The sequence below is a fragment of the Caenorhabditis remanei genome, chromosome III, assembly GCF_010183535.1.
Source record: "Caenorhabditis remanei strain PX506 chromosome III, whole genome shotgun sequence".
NCBI classification, from domain to species: domain Eukaryota; kingdom Metazoa; phylum Nematoda; class Chromadorea; order Rhabditida; family Rhabditidae; genus Caenorhabditis; species Caenorhabditis remanei.
In genome coordinates, this window is record NC_071330.1 from 12,276,909 (window position 1) to 12,296,264 (window position 19,356).

Below are 19,356 nucleotides of genomic sequence, written 5' to 3' on the forward strand. Positions count from 1 at the left end.
GACGCTGAGAGTTGTTTCCAAACGTTTTTTGGATACAATCTTTTTGGACGAATCATCATGGTTGGACACAATATGAGAGAATAAATTCTGGCAAAGTCTGAAAGCTGGAAACTGATAAAAATCCATCAGAAAATAGTCATGGACAGAAATCTAAACATAGTTAATGCTCACGACTTGCTTGTGCTAGTAAGAAAAATAGTGGACTCATGGACACCTGGAAATGAGTTGGAAATTGATAGAAAGATATTGAAAGAAGTAGAAATGAAGGCGGAAGTGAAACCGGAAGTGTCGGAAGATGCTGCTCCCCAGGAACCAAAAGAAGATGGTTTGTCTTTTTGATGCTCAACAATCAACAAAAAAACAACAAAACCCATAATTTATCGGAAGGGTGTCAAAAACAACCGAAAAGGGTAAATCAAACAACAAATGAACAACAAAAATGATAACAAATGTAAGAAGAAATCAGTTAAATTCCAGGGAGATCTCCATTGCACGCCGGGCATTGAGTGTGGTCTTTGCGCCATTTGAATGCACACTGAAAATAAGAAAATTTAGGGTGCTACTTCGCTTAAGAACTGCACGAATAAGAACTGTTTTGTTTAAGAACTGGCTTCGCAGAAGAACTGCGCGTTTAAGAACTCGTTTAGCAATGGAGCGCGTTGGCATTAACAACTGAAATTTGAAATTTCAACAGGTTTTCAGTTGTTCGACGTTAAAGTTCTTCAGCGAAGCCAGTTCTTAAACAACACAGTTCTTATTCGTGCAGTTCTTAAGCGAAGTAGCACCAAAATTAGAAAAGTCAAACTAAAAATGGAGAAAACATTACATTTGAATGGAATCTTCGTTTGCACGGCGGACATCTGATGACTTCTTGTCCGGACTCTATCTGACTGGAACAAATTAGACAATCGATAACGAGAGGAGCATTTTTAGAGGTGACAGTAGCAGTTGGAGTCGATTTTTCGATATTTTTCAAATCGATTTCAGTAGTTTTCTGTTGATTAGTCGATGAATTGGTGATTCTATCGAGTAACTTCTGAATCACTCTCTCATTCACCTCATTTTCAGCAGTCAACTTGAGAATTGTCTTCTGGAGCTCCTCGTTTTCCTTTGAGGCCTTCAGAATCTCCTCTTCTTTCTCCTGATTCTTCTCCTTCTCTTTACTCAATTCCTCCTTCATTTTAGCCAATTCCTCTGTCTTCTGGGCTTCAGACTGCACAAGAATATCGTATTGTTTCTTCAGATCACTCAGCTCTTTCTCTGTATTCATCATCTTCTTCTCCACCTCCTTTAGCTCATTTTGAGTTTCGACGAGAACTGCAGAAGATTTTGAGCACTTTTCTTTTGGAGCCGAGAGAGCCGGTTGTGAGTATTGTTTTGAACGCGACTCATTTGTGTTCTCAATTTTCATATTCTTTATAGAATCCTGGATATCTGACGTCTTCTGAACCTTCGCTGGTTTTTGACTGATTTCTAGCGCATCCGACGTCTTCTCCTCCTTTTCGCAAAGCTCACATTTGTATCCGAGAACTCTGTTGCATCCTTTTTGATTGTGAACGAACTTTCTGAGCTGAAAATTTTATGAATTAGCAATAGAATGAATAGAACTTCTTACATTTGGAGCTCTATTGAGCACACAAATCAACTGACATCTCTCCACAGCATCAAACAAATCACAAGTTCTCAGATATCTATCCTTCTTCACCTTATCAATTTCTGCATAGACATCTTCAGAATAATCAAGGATTTCAGGGAATGTGTTAGTGAGTCCCAGATATTTCAGTTCGTTTTTCAGATTCTGTGCAGTGAATCCATCTTTCTTCGCATTTCGAACGTCTTTGACTGGTGAAACTTCGTATTGTTGCAATGAATTGCTCACTACACTATCTAACAGGATACCAGCTCTCAGGAAGTATTGCTGCTTCTGTAACTCCTAATGAGTTTCTCAAAATCTACCAAAACTCACTCTTTCAGTGTATAAAAATGCCTCGACATTATGAAATGTTGGGGCGAATTCATCCCAATTCGAACACTGATATTTTTGGAATAGTTTGATACCCAAAATCACATTTCTCCAGAATTCGAAACAATAATCGACAGCTGGAATGACGAATTGCCCCGGAAAGTGGGATCTGATAGGTACTGCACAGTGTTTAGAGCGAAGAATCGGAGTGCGGATGAACTGGAAATATTTTGGGATTTTTCGCCATTAAAATTCATGTTTTCTAACTTCAATTGTCTGAATTTGATCTCCATACTTCGCCTTGACTTCTTTAAAATGCATTCCCTTGTAAACCAATCCATCACTTTGAATTTCGAATCTCTCAGATCCAGTAGAAACCCTATTCAATGCATGATTCAATTCCGCCTCCATCACATATCTCTCCTCTCCATCCTCAAACAGTCTTACTGTAATTGGAGAAGATTTCGGAGTAGACATGAAGAGCGATGCTCGTTTTCCCATAATTTGTTCAATACAGTTTACGATACACGTATTGGTGAGCATGACGAAAATGAACTCTTTTGATTCCGCGATTTCTGTACCAGACATCAATTGTAGCTTTGTGAGTAATGAATATGCCTCGACACCACTCCAAATTTTCGGATTCAATTCCCGGAGTTTTGAAACGATCGCTGCGTAATTCTTAGTCCGCAAGGACTTTTCTAGATTGTTACGTTGCGCAGACTGTAATTGAAACATGAAAATAAGAAAAAAGCATTGAAAACTCTACCGCTTGTTGAAGACTTTTCGCTTCACCTTCTTTCATTTCTTTCTCGATTTCATCGAACATTTTCTGATCGAATTTCACAAATTCCACGGGTCCATCAGTCTCCGCAATTTTGGATTTCAGAACCTTTGCAAGCAACAAATGAAAGAAAACGATTTTCTGAAAACAAAATAAAATAGAGGTTCGCAACTGAAAAGTAAACTGACATTATGAGTAATAGCATGAATTGCGATATTCTGAATAATTGTATACAAATCCGGCTTACAGAGGTATTTCTCTCCATTCAAGCTGTTATAGATGACAGGTGATGTCTAAAAATATTTTGATCAATCAGAAATTTCAGTATAAACTCCCTACATTGAAAGGACACTGCTGATCTTCGAAAAGAACAAAACTTTCAGGAAAATTTCTGAATATTTTGATATTCCCAGCTAGCTCTTTGGCCGATCCGTACATTCCTGCAAAAATTGTGGATTTACGAGAAAGAAAAAAACAATTCTTACTCAATTTATTAGTCGATTCATCCAATAACTTCTGAATCACCTCTTCACCATCATCGTCTACTAGTTTCGCCGGATCATTGCGCCCAAAGAAATGTAAAAACGGGCGGAGCTTAAAATAAAAATCGTTACTCAAGTTTAAAAATCAATCACTTACCTCAGGAAGAATGTAAATGTAGACTTGAGAGGGAACGATGTTGGCGGCGAGAACATTGTCGGGACACTTCAGAAATTGCGCCATTTTTCTGAACATTTTAAATAAAATAAATTTATTGTCTATTTGATACAACTTAAGGAGATAAACAAGGTTTTGATAACCCGAAAATATTGAAAAAAAAAAGAATTTAAAACAAAGAAAATTTAGGAATCATGCATTTTGGCGTGACGGTGTTTACACAAAATGCACCACATTTCCCGACAGTTACAGTAATCCAAAGGGATTTTTCAACGGAAAGGGTAAAACAAATAACAAATTGACAACAAAAATTATAACAAAGGAAACAAAAAAAGCGATTAAATTCCAGGGAGATCTCCATTGCATGCCGGGCATTGAGTGTGGTCTTTGCGCCATTTGAATGCACACTGAAAATAAAGAAAATGAGTGAAAATCAATTGAAAATAATGAAAATATTACATTTGAATGGAATCTTCGTTTGCACAGCGGACATCTGATGACTTCTTGTCCCGATTTGATTTGACTGGAACAAATGAGACAATCGATAACGATTGGAGCATTTTGAGATGTGACAGAAGCAGTTGTAGTCCGATTCTTCGATAGTTTTCTGGTTATTAGTCGATGAATTGGTGATTCTATCGAGTAACTTCTGAATCACTCTCTCATTCGCCTCATTTTCAGCAGTCAACTTGATAATTGTCTTCTGAAGTTCTTCATTTTCCTTTGAGGCCTTCAGAATCTCCTCTTCTCTCTCCTGATTCTTCTCCTTCTCTTTACTCAATTCCTCCTTCATTTTAGCCAATTCCTCTGTCTTCTGGGCTTCAGACTGCACAAGAATATCGTATTGTTTCTTCAGATCACTCAGCTCTTTCTCTGTATTCATCATCTTCTTCTCCACCTCCTTCAGCTCATTTTTAGTTTCGACGAGAACTGCAGAAGATTCTGAGCACTTTTCACAGTCTTCTGGAGCCGAGAGAGCCGGTTCTATTGCATCACCTTCAACTGATTTTGACTTATTTTCAGCTCATTGTGGGCTTTCTTGAGATCATCGGAAGATTCAGTGCACTTATTGCAGTCTTTTGGAAAAGAGAGCCTGTTGTGAGTATTGATTCGGAGTCGAGCTACTCTTCTCCTTCTCTTTACTCAATTCCTCCTTCATTTTAGCCAATTCCTCTGTCTTCTGGGCTTCAGACTGCACAAGAATATCGTATTGTTTCTTCAGATCACTCAGATTTTTCTCTGTATTCACCGTCTTCTTCTCCTCCTCCTTCAGCTCATTTTGAGTTTCGACGAGAACTGCAGAAGATTTTGAGCACTTTTCTTTTGGAGCCGAGAGAGCCGGTTGTGAGTATTGTTTTGAACCCGACTCATTTGTGTTCTCGATTTTGAGATTCTTTATAGAATTCTGGATATCTGACGTCTTCTGAACATCCTTCTCCATCTCACAAAGCTCACATTTGTATCCGAGTATTCTGTTGCATCCTTTCTGGTTGTGCAAGAACTTCTTGGGCTGAAAATTATATGAATTAGCAATGGAACAATTAGAATATGTTACATTAGGAATTCTATTGAGTATTTACAGTATCTCGTGTGTTGGAAACTTTCTGCAGAATAGTCCGATCCCTTCTTCCCAGATCCTCTTCCAAGTGATTCTGCCTCAGTGTTGACTCCTGTACGGTGTAATCTATGATTTTCTTCAAGAATCCCACAAATTTCCATTGTTGTTGGATAGACGACTAGATAGAGTCTCACGAAGTCTGAAAACATTACAACTGGTTACAGTATCTCATGTGTTGAAGTTATTTTAAGCTATAACTCCATACCCCACTCACAACATTCCCTAGTGAGTAAGAACCTCTTTCAATGTCCAATAACATGTCCTCCATATTTCTAGCACTATTTCCTATCACTTGTGACTTTTAAAGAGAAGCTTGTCTAGTCTCTCTAAAGCAGTCACTCTCTTATCCGTCACGGTCATCACCTTGAACATTGCGCAATCACATGTGCACCGTCTGAGAAAGACAAGGTTATTGATGTATCTGATTGTGATGCTTTCTTGAAATAAATAGACCATATAATTCTTGAGACCGAAAATTCAGACATTGTAGTTATTGGTTTGCTCAACGGCATCATTGAATTGGACCAGAATTGGAGATGTAGATCTTCCTCAACGGCATCATTGAATCGTACTGTATTTCTAGTCTGGCTGATCAATTTTGCAGTTGGCAACTTTTCCATTCAATCATTCTCTTTTTTCCGTTATTCTATGATTCGATCCTCCGCATACCAGAGTTGCATGGAAGTGAAAATTTCATATCCGGAAGACGGAAGTCGGAAGTAATATTCCTTATCCGGAAGTCGGAAGTCGGAAGTGAATTTCCTTAACCGGAAGTCGGAAGTCGGAATTAGATTTTTTCGCAAATATTCAAAAACTCCAAGAGAAAAGATCATAAAATTGGCGGAAATCAGAGGAAAATTAGGTTTTGGATGAAGAAAAGCCAATTTTCTCTCCTTTTCGACCATTTTTTGAAGTATTTCTGCGAAATATACTTTTCGGAAATTCCACAGTTATGGAATGACGGAAGTCGGAAGTAAAATTCCTTATCCGGAAGTCGGAAGTGATTTTTCTTATCCGGAAGTCGGAAGTCGAAATGATAAAAATGCCCGGAAGTCGGAAGTCGGAATTCCATGCAACTCTGCCGCATACCTCACTCCATTTCTTCCGTCAAACGCCTCTCTGACTCCGCCCACCAACACGTCACCCATCCTTCGCGATCTTTGTTGTTTTTGACAGATTCTTGACGACTTTTTTTTACCTATATTGATTCTTTTCTGTTAATTCTGACATGTCTAAGAAGGACTTGGTTCTACCTTCACAATGAAAATCATAGTCGAGCGAAAAAGATCGAAGCTCCTTGGTTTGTTCACATGAACATGAAGTGACTATTTGAATAAACATAATGTTTACTAACGTTTACTGGGAAGTGAGGAAAATAATTCCCCCTTACCCCCTATTCGAACAATTAGTATGGTTAAGAATCGGGGTGATAGCTTAAACCTTGAGCTCGATTTTCTCCGTTTCTGGATGCGTTCAGCAATATTTGAAACTAGTTTTGGAAATCACTGCCGCCTGATTTTCTAATCATATAGGTATCGACCCGGAACTCCATCTTGACTCGGTACCCTTCCCTAGTAAACCTATAATAACACGTTACCCTCATTATATTTACCACCCGCTGTCTCTAATCTCCTCACATCGTCCTATTCTTCCTTTTCAAATGTTTCTCCTCCCCCTCCGTTGAACCCTTCTCTCCCTCTCTACATCAGTTGAGTATTCTCCTCTTTCTCTTTTTTCTCCACATCTTCCTTTCTATCTCCGCGTCTCTTCTTTTCAAAACAGAATTTTGTCGCTTGCTGCTCGTCGTTTTATGATTTTATTGCTTCTTGATTGCTCCTTCTTTATGAAATTTTCGTTATAAAATACACGTTTGATTAACAGAATCGTAGCAAACTATAATTATTCACCATTAATTTCTTCTTTTTTAAGATCCAATATATTAAATAAGTTTGATATTTGCAGACGTTCAGTAACTGTAATAAATACTTGGAAGGTGACAAAGATGTTCAATGGAGAAGTAAGTTTTCAGAATTAGAAATGATAACAAGATTTATTTTGTTAGGAAGAAACATCTCAGCTACCGTGCGAAAACGAAGATTCAGATACCGAATGGTTTGATGCAGAAGGTTCTTACGAGGTTAGTTTTATTACAATTAAAGCTCACAACTGGGCAAAACATGCTGATTTTATACCTTTAATCAAACTTGTCGAAAATCGGACTGAGCTGAACTTTCTCTCGGATTCCAGCCCGGATTCGAAAATGCTACTCATTTTTTTGTTTTTTTTTTTGAAAATTCAGAGTGAAAGGGCTTACAAAGAGCTAAATTATCATGTGTATTCATCTTTTGATTAAATTTTAAACTTTTAGTCAAAACTGGATTTTTTTTCGAAAAAATTTCAAAACATTAAAAGAATTTAACTTTTGGTTCAAAACAGGACACATCGGGCCGAGCGGGACGAGCTGTGCCGAGCCAAGCCGCCTCGGACCAGCCCGTGACAAGTCTGCCTACAATGAATCCATATTGCAGTTCGAATGTCCGCCAAATGAGCATAACCCGTCTGTCAATGCGGAGGAAGCTGCGCGATTGGAAGGATTAGATAAATTTACAGGAAACTCAGTAATTCCTGAGGTGAGATTGCAGTTCTTAAAATTTGAACATTTGAGTTGAAGAATTTGAGATGAGGTTGTCGAATAAGTGGTTCACCCTTTGTCAAAATAAATCATTCATTCATTCCAAAATCCTATAGGCTTCTTATTGCAGGACAATTCTTCCAACTGTTCCAACCCCTTGTTCGATATGAAGAATGATTCGCCATTGGAAGTTGAACCTGAGACTGCAAAGGATATGGGAGCACACGTGAAAATTCCGAATGTGTCAGATTCACAGAAGAAGGAAAATGGAGAAGTTGAAACTAAAAAATCCAGAAAAGACGAGAAAGTTGCAAATAAGAATGAAAAGCAAGTGAGCACTCAAGAAGATGATCAATCTTCAAACCAAGAATCAGAAGACCATGAATTCAACGAAATTATGAATCTTCTTGTCAAGCTGAAGGGAGCGAATGTGCCGAAGAAACATTCAAACACCAAGCTTCGAGACTATTCGGGAATGACAATTCCTGAAGGAGCAGTGGTAAGAGATTGGGTTAGTGTTGTTAGTGAAATGTGACTATCTTACAATGAGAATGATGATTCAGAAGACGTCACCACTTCAAGTGGATGGTAGAATTTACGTCTCCAATTACGCTTGCTTGTCTGAGAAAGAAATGAAGATGAATTACAATTACTTTATACTTGATGGGTATCGATTGGAAGCATTCAAGAAAGTTACTGGACAAACTATTTCTGGAGAAAACTTCATGACTTTGAGCGACTTTACGGTAATAATTGAGATTTGAGAAAATTCTTTCAATAAGAGATGTTTAAGTGTTCTACTGGCAACGAACAGTTCACTATTCGAACATTTGCATCAGTTACCGAAAAGGACGGAGATGACGAAACGTATTATGTGTTTCTTGACGATGCATTGCAGACCATATCTCTTTCATTACAAATGCAACAACAGGAACAAACCAAACTTATTGAAGGTTAGAGACTAATGGACCCATTCTGGAGGTAGCAAAAAAGCAAAAAACTATTTTTGCTAGTAGTAAAAAAATAGTTTTTTTTGCTTTTTTTTGCAACCTCCAGAATAGGTCCATGATCCACAATCTCCTTAATAAAGATATTTTAGTTTTACATCTTCTGGTGGCTCCTCGAGCAGCAGACAATCATTTCTCAAAGACAATAACTCTTGCTCAATTCAAAAGTCTATTGGGTGCACTTGATATTGACAAAGGGAATATTACGGTATGCTTCATGACTCAACGTGTTTTTTGATTCACAGTACTGTAAACCTGATGTTTGGTAGACCTCGTGAGGTCAATACAGTATCCATTCAGAACCTTTTTTTGTTTCCATTTTTGATTTGACTGAAAATTCCGGTCAACATTAGAGTTTTGCTCTGGAAAGAAAATCGTAAAACTGGGGCTTTTTACGATAGTAGTAGGCTCCAATTGACTCTTTAAAAAAGGACTGAAGTCATATTATTTTATTTCAAATTATGATACACCAGACGATTCTAAGAAACTTTCATCATTGGAGCATATTCTAAAAGTCGCTCTAAACGCACTACAATTCCCGTTCTCCTGACTCAAAAGTAGCCTTCGTGAATAAGTTTCTTCACGCCGCCGTGTACTCCTCTCAGACAAAATTATTTTTCAATTCCTCGTTTTCTCGCTTTTTCAACAAATTTTCGTAGTCCTTCTTTTTTTGCTATATAAATTGAAAAAAACACGAAAGTTAGTTGAAAAAAGCGAGGAAACGAGGAATTGAGTAATACTTTTGTCCGAAAAGACTGGAAAAACTCACTTGGGAAAACTCTTCCACGAAGGCTCTTTTTGAGCCAGAAGAACGGGAATGGTGGCGTTTAGAGCGATTTTAGCATATACTCCAATGATGAAAGTTTCTTAGAACTGTCTGAAGTATCATAATCTGAAATTTAAAGAAAACATGACTTCAGTCCTCTTTTAAAATTTGAACGCTTTACAATCAAAATAAAATTCAGATTGTTCCTGATTTGATATACGAGCATACCAGCAAGGCAACAACAGTTGAATTCTTCAATCCGATCAACACATTGAATCCAAAAGGAACCGAAGTAATGAGTGGATCTCAAGCAATGTTATACACTCTTCAATCTGTGATTTGTGGAATTAACTGGACTAGCGTTGCAATTCTAAATAGTACTGCGGCGGTTGATGAGTTTAAGAAACCATTTTTTGAGATTATGGATCATTATGCGGAAATGAACAGAGTGAGTTTTTGATATTATTTTCATTGTGCAATTCGTAATGTTTCAGACATTCATGGTTTTAAAAAAACTCGTTGACAAGAACATAGCAGATCTTAAAAAGCATAGACTGTATGTGAGCATCAAAAAGACAAATCAAAATTATCTATGGGCTAATTACGACGTCTACAAGAAGATGCAGTATAATGATTATCAGAAGAATATTCATGAATTCCAACTTCCCAATTATATTGGAAGAGTTCGGAAAGTTCCAGTATGGGAGGGAAGAGTTCACTTTGTTCTCGGATGGATCAGTAGTTTTTATCATCAAAAAATGGGTACTCATAAAGAGTTTCTGATGAAAGCACTTGCTCACAAGATTCCAAATGAAATGAGGAAGCATCAAGGAAAACTTTTGGTGGGTTACTGTAGGATTCTGATATTTTTTAAAAGTTTCAGTTTTCAGCAAAAAATAGTGGACTCATGGACACCTGGAAATGAGTTGGAAATTGATAGAAAAAGTTTGAAAGAAGTGGAAATGAAGGTAGAAGTTAAGGCGAAAATGTCGGAAGATGTTGCTCCCCAGAAACCAAAAAAAGATGAAGAGACTCCCAAGAAACCTAAAATTCAAGAAAATCTACAGGAGCTACAAGAAGCAGCCGTGGAAGCGCCTCCTGCGCCGGAAGCATCTAAAACTCCTAAAAACCCACCGAAACGTGTTGATTGTGACAAGTGTTTCCGAACTATGACTCATTGTAAAGAAGCTCAAGAAGCTCAAAAAGCAGCGGAAAAGAAAGCAGAGCAGTACGAGAAAAAGGCGAAAAGAACGGAAAAATTGGAAGGTGATGTGAAGAAAATGAAGAAGGAAATGGAGGAATTTAAGGAAAAAGAAGAGAAATCGAGTGAAGAAAATGAGAAATTGAAGAAGGAACTATTGGAATGTCAGGAGAGAATGAAGAAGATGGAAGTGGATAACTCGAAGTTCCAGGCAAGATTGGAGGAGTAAGAATTTCATTAATTATTTAATAAATTTAATTGATCATTATTCAGAAAAAAACAGAACAATGAGAGGATGGAATTGGAAATGGGATTCTTGAAGAAAGTCATAGATGATACTGTATTGGAGTCAACATTGAGACAGAATCACTTGGAAGAGGATTTGGGAAGAAGGGATCGGACTATTCTCCAGTAAATTTCCAACACACGAGATACTATAACCAGTTATAATGTTTTCAGACTTCGTGAGACTCTATCTAGTCGTCTTGCCAACAACAATGGAACTTCGGACTCCGATGAGCCATCAACATCCAGTTCTGATACGGACAACTGGGAAGAAATGCTATTGGCATTCAAAACAATTAAGGAAAACTTCCCGAGGGATGAGTTGATAGCTGAGGCCAAGATTATGGCGGATAAGTGAGTTGATTCTTCCGAATTTACTGTAAAACAATAGAGTTTTTAGACTGATGGAGGTATCCAAGAAGCCGGAAATCAAACAACTGGCAGAGTATGAGATGTTCCGGTTGAAAGCTTCGATTCGGATTTATTTGGAGTCAATTGAGATCAACCTATTTAAAATTGAGGTGAGTGTGTTGATCTTTATTAAATTGATTAGAAAATTCGTATTTTTCTTCATTTCTGATTTCAGAAGACACACGACACCTCTGATCTCGTCTCACTGCCACCATGCCCCCGTCTCTCGTCAAAGTTTCTGACGGAATACTGTCAGGAGATGGACAAACAACCTCCTCCCACAACAGAAGCTCCAATGGTTCCGGAAACCGGCATCGACCCGAAAACTCATTGCTACATTTGCCACGACGAACTCAGCGGGAAGCTCTACAACTGCAAAGGGTGTAACCAGAAAACCCATGCTGGGGTAACGTATCACAACCGAATACTTCAAATAATTTCATTATTTTTCAGTGTAGCGCCAGATGGCTTCTGTACGGAAAGACGTGTGGTTATTGTCGGCGGGAGATGCTTCCACCGAAGACGGGAGCGAAGAATTAATCATTAAATGGAAAATATTAGATATTGAAATCTGATTTAAAAATTGTTACTATTTTTGTTTTAATGTGAAATGAACGGTTGGAATTTACTTTAGAAGTGCGTAAAAAAGAAAATTCTAATGATAACCTCCAAATTCCTCGAATTCAGTCTACATAGTTGATATAAACTAGTTATGAGGATTTTTTAAAGGTTTCTTTTTTTAAGGTTACACACTTTGATAGTACATCAAATCTTAAAACTGCTGTCTTTTTGGATTCTCAACAGATACAAAGTGTTTGAAAAAAACAGATTTATTGAAGGAAAATTTCAGATGGAGAGATTATTGTTATTACAACAAATGACAGAATGAACGATGGCAAGGAATGAAGGAATGACAGAATGAGAGAGATCATTTGTAAAAGAGAATTTCAGTTTGAATTGCATCAACCCAATGGTTAGTTGTTCTTATTTTGATTCAAAAGATTCTGAATCATCATTTGGAACCGAAACTGCGTTTGAAGAGCAGCAGGGTCAAGGATTGGCTGGAAAGGGGGAATAGTGGGGAAACATGGACAATTGAACATTGGGGAATAGGAAAAAGCAGTTCCAGTTGGAAGAATGTCTGGGAGACCAGGAGTGGAAGGAGACTGTGGATTCGGTAGTGGTGGTGTAGGAGCAAGTGTTGGAAGGCCTGATGATGGAGTGGAGGGTGGGGCAATCAATGCAGCAATACTGAAGGGATTCGGGACATTTTGAGCATCTGCTTGTTTGACTGGGAGAGTTCGAATGTATTCCAGAATAATCTTTACCACTGTCAACTGCTCCAACTTCTTCGAATACCCAGCTCCGAGACTATTTCGAGTGATGAATTCCCTCATACTATCCAAAGAATCCGTAATTTTGTCTCTTCTCACTTGTTCTCTTTTCGCTTTGACTAGCTTTTCCGTTTCTCTTGTCATCTTTCCACCTTCACGTTTCCGACGAGCTTCTGCTGGATATTTTGACTTTAGATCGACTTGATTCAAAGTCTCGGCCACTAGAATGAGAACGGCTGGCTGTCTGAAAATAAGGAGAAGATTAGTTACATTCATTAGGAACGTTTATTAGGAAAATTTCTACTTTTTGACGTATATATTGACTGCAGCCGCTCTTCTTTCTTCCGCTTGTTTCTTTCTCGATTTCTCCATTTGGACGAGTTGAGAGACGATGGATTCCATGTCGATGGTTTTTCTGACAACAAAAACACTGTTAAAGAGAAATTGAGAGAGTGATCAGGAGAATACGGTTACAAAAATGAAAAAAGGAAGTGAGAACAAGTAGACGACCGATCGGGACGACGGATGGATATAAGAATGATTCTGATTCTTGTCCATCCTCTCCACCTCTTCTGAAAGGGGGCGTGGCCTCTGAGTACCGTGAGAACATCAGTCAGATGTTCCCACGGTTGCTCTTTGTCACAGATGGGGAAGAACGCGTGGGAATATACCTGTCCAAAGTGTTCAACTCTCCTATTGAAGGCTTGTTTCCAAACGAAACGATGCCTGCAGATGTCTACATGTCAATTATCGAGTTTATCAGCAAAAGACAGTCTGAAATCAAGAAATTAAAAGTTGCTGCCAATTCCTTAACATATGATAATGTCACAAAGATATTTGACAAGTTGAGAGTCACTGATAGTCTAGAAATGTACGTTGATCTCTCAAAAGATCCAAGCATTTCATTCACGCCCAAGTCAATTAGTATTCTCTATTTCTCCTGGATCACTGCCAGCCACCTGAATGCAATGAAGCACTGTGTAGCTATAGATCTTGTCAGGACGACTCTCTCCGATATCGATATTAAACATTTTCTGGAAAACTGGAATCTATGAGAATGTCCAAACCTTGAGTATCTATCTATTGGGAGCAGTGAACTAACCGACAACTTTACTTTATTCGATCTGCCGTCACTGTAGGATACAGTAAATCCGAATTTCTATGAAAAGAAGTAAGAGTATACATAATTGTTTCCAATTTTCTTTTAATTCCCCATTTTTCAGTGTTCTCAACATAACAAGAAGAGTGATTTATGCTGGTATCGATTTCCAGAAATTTTAAAACTTCACCGAAATAAATCTTTTTTCGCGTTTTTCTGTGCACTCGATGGCATTCAAACCATGATATCTGATCAAGGTTGTATAGATTACTTAGTGGCGTTAAACAACTCTACGTACTGCTAAGAACAGGAAGACAGACAACTATGAATAATGTTCCCCTGATCCTATATCTGTTGAGTTCAGAACGGAATCAATCGATATTATGTTACATTATTTGTTCGTGATGCTAATTCTCGCTTTTTTCCCACATTACCCGTACTCCTTACATTGATTTTTACTCTCATAGCCTCCGATTAACACTGAATAGGTCATCTCGATGTATTCATTCTGTCTGTGTCCCCCCACATTCTCTTGCTCTCTCATGATTCTTTGTTCTCGAACATTCCATGGACAGATGGATCAGATGTCCTCCCAGAAGCAAAGTTATTTTCCCGCCAAAAATGTACAGATGCGCCTTACTACCACCAGACTATCCATCCATTCTCATTCATTAGTTCACTTGTATCTCTTCGTGAGCAGTCGTCTCCCATTCTCCTCTCTTCGTTCACCAGTTTCCTTCTTGTTTCTTTCCCATCCTTTATCGATTCTTTTCAGAACTCTTACTCAATATCGTGATGTCTGCTGAACAAGCCCCAGTAGAAGTCCCTGCCGACGCTGCTCCAGTTGCTGAGGCTGCGCCAGCCGAGCCAACAGTCTATTACACGTTAGAGTCATGTGATGGAGATGAAGTGAAGATCTCGTCTGAGGCCGTCAAACAATCGAAAACTCTCAATGATCTTGTGTCAAATCTTCATGGAGGAGCTGAAATGAATGAGTCTATTCCAATGGACAACATCAAAAAACCCGCTCTCGTCAAAGTTGTCGAATTTTGTGAGCATCACAAAGGGGAGCCGATCCCAGTTGACGACGACACCGTCCCGAAGAATGTGACTATCCCAGAATGGGACGAGGAGTTCCTCAAGATCGATAATGATGAGCTCTTCCATCTGATTCTTGCTGCCAATTATTTGGATATCAAGCAACTCATGAACTATGCTTGCAAGAAAGTTGCTCTTATGGCCAAGGGAAAGTCTCCAGAAGAGCTTCGTGTCATCTACGGAATTCCAACTGACGAGGAAGATGAGGCTGCTGAGAAGGCTGCTGCTGAGAAGAAGAAGGCCAAGGAGGCTGAAAAAGCTGCTGCTGCTGCTGCTGCTGCTGGAGAGGCTGGACCATCTGCTGCTGGAGCCGAGGATGCTGCTGCTGCTAACTGAATAATTGACTTTTTGCCTTTGCCTTTGCCTTTTTCTTTTTTTTTATGTTTAAAAGTCTTCTCTCCAGTACTTTGTATTTGTCAATGAAAATTTTCGAACATATATCGTTCTTTCGTAGATCTTCGAAAAATCAATGACTGAATCGACCCTGCCATAGGTTACGCAGATGGTGGCACACTGTATTGTGTATGCATAACTGATGGAATCTTTGAGAGCAACGAGCTCGTATGGCACATTATATATATTTTTAATTAAAAAATGTGTTGGGTTGTTGTGATAGAAGAGAATGGGGGAAAGAAGAGTCGAAAATCGATAATTGACATGAAGATCTCTGCAGACATGTCATCAGTGGAACTAATGGATTCTATCGGCAACCAAATAGTTTGCACACTTGGAAGAATACTGTAGCTAATCCAATATAAGGGTCATCGCAGTAACTATTGAATTCGTTGTCAGAAGCATAACAAACATCTGCAGTGGTCTCCATAAAAATCCTACTGCCTCTCCATTGAAAGAGTTTATCGTCCACTCGGAATATGTATCCATTGACAGTGATACAATCCAATGAGCCATTGAGTTGTAATTTGAAATTTCTGGATCCGGCTTGTAGTATGATATTAGTTACTTTCAAGGAACATTGGGATAGTTCGAATCTGAAAATGAAATACTAAAAATTACCACAAATTATTTATGTATAACTTGCAACTCAATGGGATTCAAAAGCTCGAGCAGATTTCGAAGAGATCGAGTATACACACTATGGAGAGAACCACTTGGGGGTGTTTTAATGCGCGAGAAATAATCGTTACAATCTGCAGAGACCTCTGAGCATGAGAAAGTGAGCTCAGGGAAATCTGACAGTGTGCCACCATCTGCGTAACCTATGGCAGGGTCGATTCAGTCATTGATTTTTCGAAGATCTACGAAAGAACGATATATGTTCGAAAATTTTCATTGACAAATACAAAGTACTGGAGAGAAGACTTTTAAACATAAAAAAAAAGAAAAAGGCAAAGGCAAAGGCAAAAAGTCAATTATTCAGCTAGCAGCAGCAGCATCCTCGGCTCCAGCAGCAGATGGTCCAGCTTCTCCAGCAGCAGCAGCAGCAGCTTTTTCAGCCTCCTTGGCCTTCTTCTTCTCAGCAGCAGCCTTCTCAGCAGCCTCATCTTCCTCGTCAGTTGGAATGCCGTAGATGACACGAAGCTCTTCTGGAGACTTTCCTTTGGCCATAAGAGCAACTTTCTTGCAAGCATAGTTCATGAGTTGCTTGATATCCAAGTAGTTGGCAGCAAGAATCAGATGGAAGAGCTCATCATTATCGATCTTGAGGAACTCCTCGTCCCATTCTGGGATAGTCACATTCTTCGGGACGGTGTCGTCGTCAACTGGGATCGGCTCCCCTTTGTGATGCTCACAAAATTCGACAACTTTGACGAGAGCGGGTTTTTTGATGTTGTCCATTGGAATAGACTCATTCATTTCAGCTCCTCCATGAAGATTTGACACAAGATCATTGAGAGTTTTCGATTGTTTGACGGCCTCAGACGAGATCTTCACTTCATCTCCATCACATGACTCCAACGTGTAATAGACTGTTGGCTCGGCTGGCGCAGCCTCAGCAACTGGAGCAGCGTCGGCAGGGACTTCTACTGGGGCTTGTTCAGCAGACATCACGATATTGAGTAAGAGTTCTGAAAAGAATCGATAAAGGATGGGAAAGAAACAAGAAGGAAACTGGTGAACGAAGAGAGGAGAATGGGAGACGACTGCTCACGAAGAGATACAAGTGAACTAATGAATGAGAATGGATGGATAGTCTGGTGGTAGTAAGGCGCATCTGTACATTTTTGGCGGGAAAATAACTTTGCTTCTGGGAGGACATCTGATCCATCTGTCCATGGAATGTTCGAGAACAAAGAATCATGAGAGAGCAAGAGAATGTGGGGGGACACAGACAGAATGAATACATCGAGATGACCTATTCAGTGTTAATCGGAGGCTATGAGAGTAAAAATCAATGTAAGGAGTACGGGTAATGTGGGAAAAAAGCGAGAATTAGCATCACGAACAAATAATGTAACATAATATCGATTGATTCCGTTCTGAACTCAACAGATATAGGATCAGGGGAACATTATTCATAGTTGTCTGTCTTCCTGTTCTTAGCAGTACGTAGAGTTGTTTAACGCCACTAAGTAATCTATACAACCTTGATCAGATATCATGGTTTGAATGCCATCGAGTGCACAGAAAAACGCGAAAAAAGATTTATTTCGGTGAAGTTTTAAAATTTCTGGAAATCGATACCAGCATAAATCACTCTTCTTGTTATGTTGAGAACACTGAAAAATGGGGAATTAAAAGAAAATTGGAAACAATTATGTATACTCTTACTTCTTTTCATAGAAATTCGGATCTTTGTGACAGTCTGTGTCCCCCCACATTCTCTTGCTCTCTCATGATTCTTTGTTCTCGAACATTCCATGGACAGATGAATCAGATGTCCTCCCAGAAGCAAATTTATTTTCCCGCCAAAAATGTACAGATGCGCCCTACTACCACCAGATTATCCATCCACGCCGCATTCTCATTCATTAGTTCACTTGTATCTCTTCGTGAGCAGTCGTCTTCCATTCTCCTCTCTTCGTTCACCAGTTTCCTTCTTGTTTCTTTCCCATCCTTTATCGATTTTTTTCAGAACTCTTACTCAATATCGTGATGTCTGCTGAACAAGCCCCAGTTGAAGTCCCTGCCGACGCTGCTCCAGTTGCTGAGGCTGCGCCAGCCGAGCCAACTGTCTATTACACGTTGGAGTCATGTGATGGAGATGAAGTGAAGATCTCGTCTGAGGCCGTCAAACAATCGAAAACTCTCAATGATCTTGTGTCAAATCTTCATGGAGGAGCTGAAATGAATGAGTCTATTCCAATGGACAACATCAAAAAACCCGCTCTCGTCAAAGTTGTCGAATTTTGTGAGCATCACAAAGGGGAGCCGATCCCAGTTGACGACGACACTGTCCCAAAGAATGTGACTATCCCAGAATGGGACGAGGAGTTCCTCAAGATCGATAATGATGAGCTCTTCCATCTGATTCTTGCTGCCAACTATTTGGATATCAAGCAACTCATGAACTATGCTTGCAAGAAAGTTGCTCTTATGGCCAAGGGAAAGTCTCCAGAAGAGCTTCGTGTCATCTACGGCATTCCAACTGACGAGGAAGATGAGGCTGCTGAGAAGGCTGCTGCTGAGAAGAAGAAGGCCAAGGAGGCTGAAAAAGCTGCTGCTGCTGCTGCTGGAGAGGCCGGACCATCTGCTGCCGGAGCTGAAGCTGCTGCTGGTGCCGGGGATGCTGCTGCTGCTAGCTGAATAATTGACTTTTTGCCTTTGCCTTTGCCTTTTTCTTTTTTTTATGTTTAAAAGTCTTCTCTCCAGTACTTTGTATTTGTCAATGAAAATTTTCGAACATATATTGTTCTTTCGTAGATCTTCGAAAAATCAATGACTGAATCGACCCTGCCATAGGTTACGCAGATGGTGGCACACTGTCAGATTTCCCTGAGCTCACTTTCTCATGCTCAGAGGTCTCTGCAGATTGTCAAATATCTTTGTGACATTATCGTATGTTAAGGAATTGGCAGAAACTTTTAATATCTTGATTTCAGACTGTCTTTTGCTGATAAACTCGATAATTGACATGTAGACATCAGCAGGCATCGTTTCGTTTGGAAACAAGCCGTCAATAGGAGAGTTGAGCACTTTGGACAAATGAAAGAGTACTGTAGCCAATCCAATATAATGATCATCCCAATAACTGATTATATCATAATAATCAGAAACTTTGCAAACATCGACAGTGGTTTCCACGAAACTTCTGGTTACTTGTGGAGGATACTTCGAGTTATTAGTTTTTGGGAGACACGGAATACGCGATTATCAACCACAATGCTGTCAAGCAACTGATCTAATCGAAGTTTGAACGTTTTGCTACCTGACAGTGATATGAGAGCATTGAGATAGTTCGAACCTGGAATACTCGTTGTCACTTTTTCAGTTGAAAAAAAAAGTTCCTCATCGGAGTGTGGTGATTTAGAGAATCTACTCAAGGGGACCAGTTTATTAAAATAAATATTTATTCGAAATCAAGAATTCCAACAATGAAACA

The 19,356-nt window shown here is 39.2% G+C and overlaps 7 protein-coding genes across 7 annotated transcripts; 4 read left to right on the forward strand and 3 right to left on the reverse strand.

Moving 5' to 3' along the window:
* Nucleotides 1-466: 466 nt before the first annotated feature.
* Nucleotides 467-3,470, reverse strand: GCK72_010976 (uncharacterized protein; the record flags this gene model as incomplete). Its single annotated transcript, XM_053728137.1, has 10 exons — nt 467-535; nt 827-1,570; nt 1,616-1,924; nt 1,967-2,182; nt 2,231-2,686; nt 2,733-2,888; nt 2,936-3,040; nt 3,087-3,187; nt 3,233-3,341; nt 3,387-3,470. 10 exons carry the CDS (start codon nt 3,468-3,470, stop codon nt 467-469), a joined length of 2,349 nt encoding a protein of 782 aa, XP_053587714.1.
* Nucleotides 3,471-3,742: 272 nt separating this feature from the next.
* On the reverse strand, nt 3,743-5,290 carry GCK72_010977 (uncharacterized protein; the record flags this gene model as incomplete). Its single annotated transcript, XM_053728138.1, has 5 exons — nt 3,743-3,811; nt 3,864-3,998; nt 4,063-4,400; nt 4,530-4,914; nt 5,237-5,290. The coding sequence occupies 5 exons, from the start codon at nt 5,288-5,290 to the stop codon at nt 3,743-3,745; spliced, it is 981 nt and encodes a 326-aa protein (XP_053587715.1).
* A 1,734-nt stretch (nt 5,291-7,024) lies between these two features.
* On the forward strand, nt 7,025-11,864 carry GCK72_010978 (uncharacterized protein; the record flags this gene model as incomplete). Its single annotated transcript, XM_053728139.1, has 15 exons — nt 7,025-7,039; nt 7,085-7,159; nt 7,551-7,652; nt 7,785-8,165; nt 8,218-8,400; nt 8,448-8,607; nt 8,754-8,869; nt 9,627-9,875; nt 9,922-10,269; nt 10,318-10,853; nt 10,902-11,039; nt 11,088-11,267; nt 11,314-11,434; nt 11,500-11,730; nt 11,778-11,864. The coding sequence occupies 15 exons, from the start codon at nt 7,025-7,027 to the stop codon at nt 11,862-11,864; spliced, it is 2,922 nt and encodes a 973-aa protein (XP_053587716.1).
* Nucleotides 11,865-12,298: 434 nt separating this feature from the next.
* GCK72_010979 (uncharacterized protein) lies at nt 12,299-13,060 on the reverse strand (the record flags this gene model as incomplete). Its single annotated transcript, XM_053728140.1, has 2 exons — nt 12,299-12,902; nt 12,963-13,060. 2 exons carry the CDS (start codon nt 13,058-13,060, stop codon nt 12,299-12,301), a joined length of 702 nt encoding a protein of 233 aa, XP_053587717.1.
* A 215-nt stretch (nt 13,061-13,275) lies between these two features.
* GCK72_010980 (uncharacterized protein) lies at nt 13,276-13,713 on the forward strand (the record flags this gene model as incomplete). The annotated part of the gene is made up of 1 exon (XM_053728141.1): nt 13,276-13,713. One exon carries the CDS (start codon nt 13,276-13,278, stop codon nt 13,711-13,713), a length of 438 nt encoding a protein of 145 aa, XP_053587718.1.
* Nucleotides 13,714-14,552: 839 nt separating this feature from the next.
* On the forward strand, nt 14,553-15,191 carry GCK72_010981 (uncharacterized protein; the record flags this gene model as incomplete). Its single annotated transcript, XM_003111714.2, has 1 exon — nt 14,553-15,191. The coding sequence occupies one exon, from the start codon at nt 14,553-14,555 to the stop codon at nt 15,189-15,191; it is 639 nt and encodes a 212-aa protein (XP_003111762.2).
* Nucleotides 15,192-17,909: 2,718 nt separating this feature from the next.
* Nucleotides 17,910-18,560, forward strand: GCK72_010982 (uncharacterized protein; the record flags this gene model as incomplete). Its single annotated transcript, XM_003111749.2, has 1 exon — nt 17,910-18,560. One exon carries the CDS (start codon nt 17,910-17,912, stop codon nt 18,558-18,560), a length of 651 nt encoding a protein of 216 aa, XP_003111797.2.
* Nucleotides 18,561-19,356: the final 796 nt, after the last annotated feature.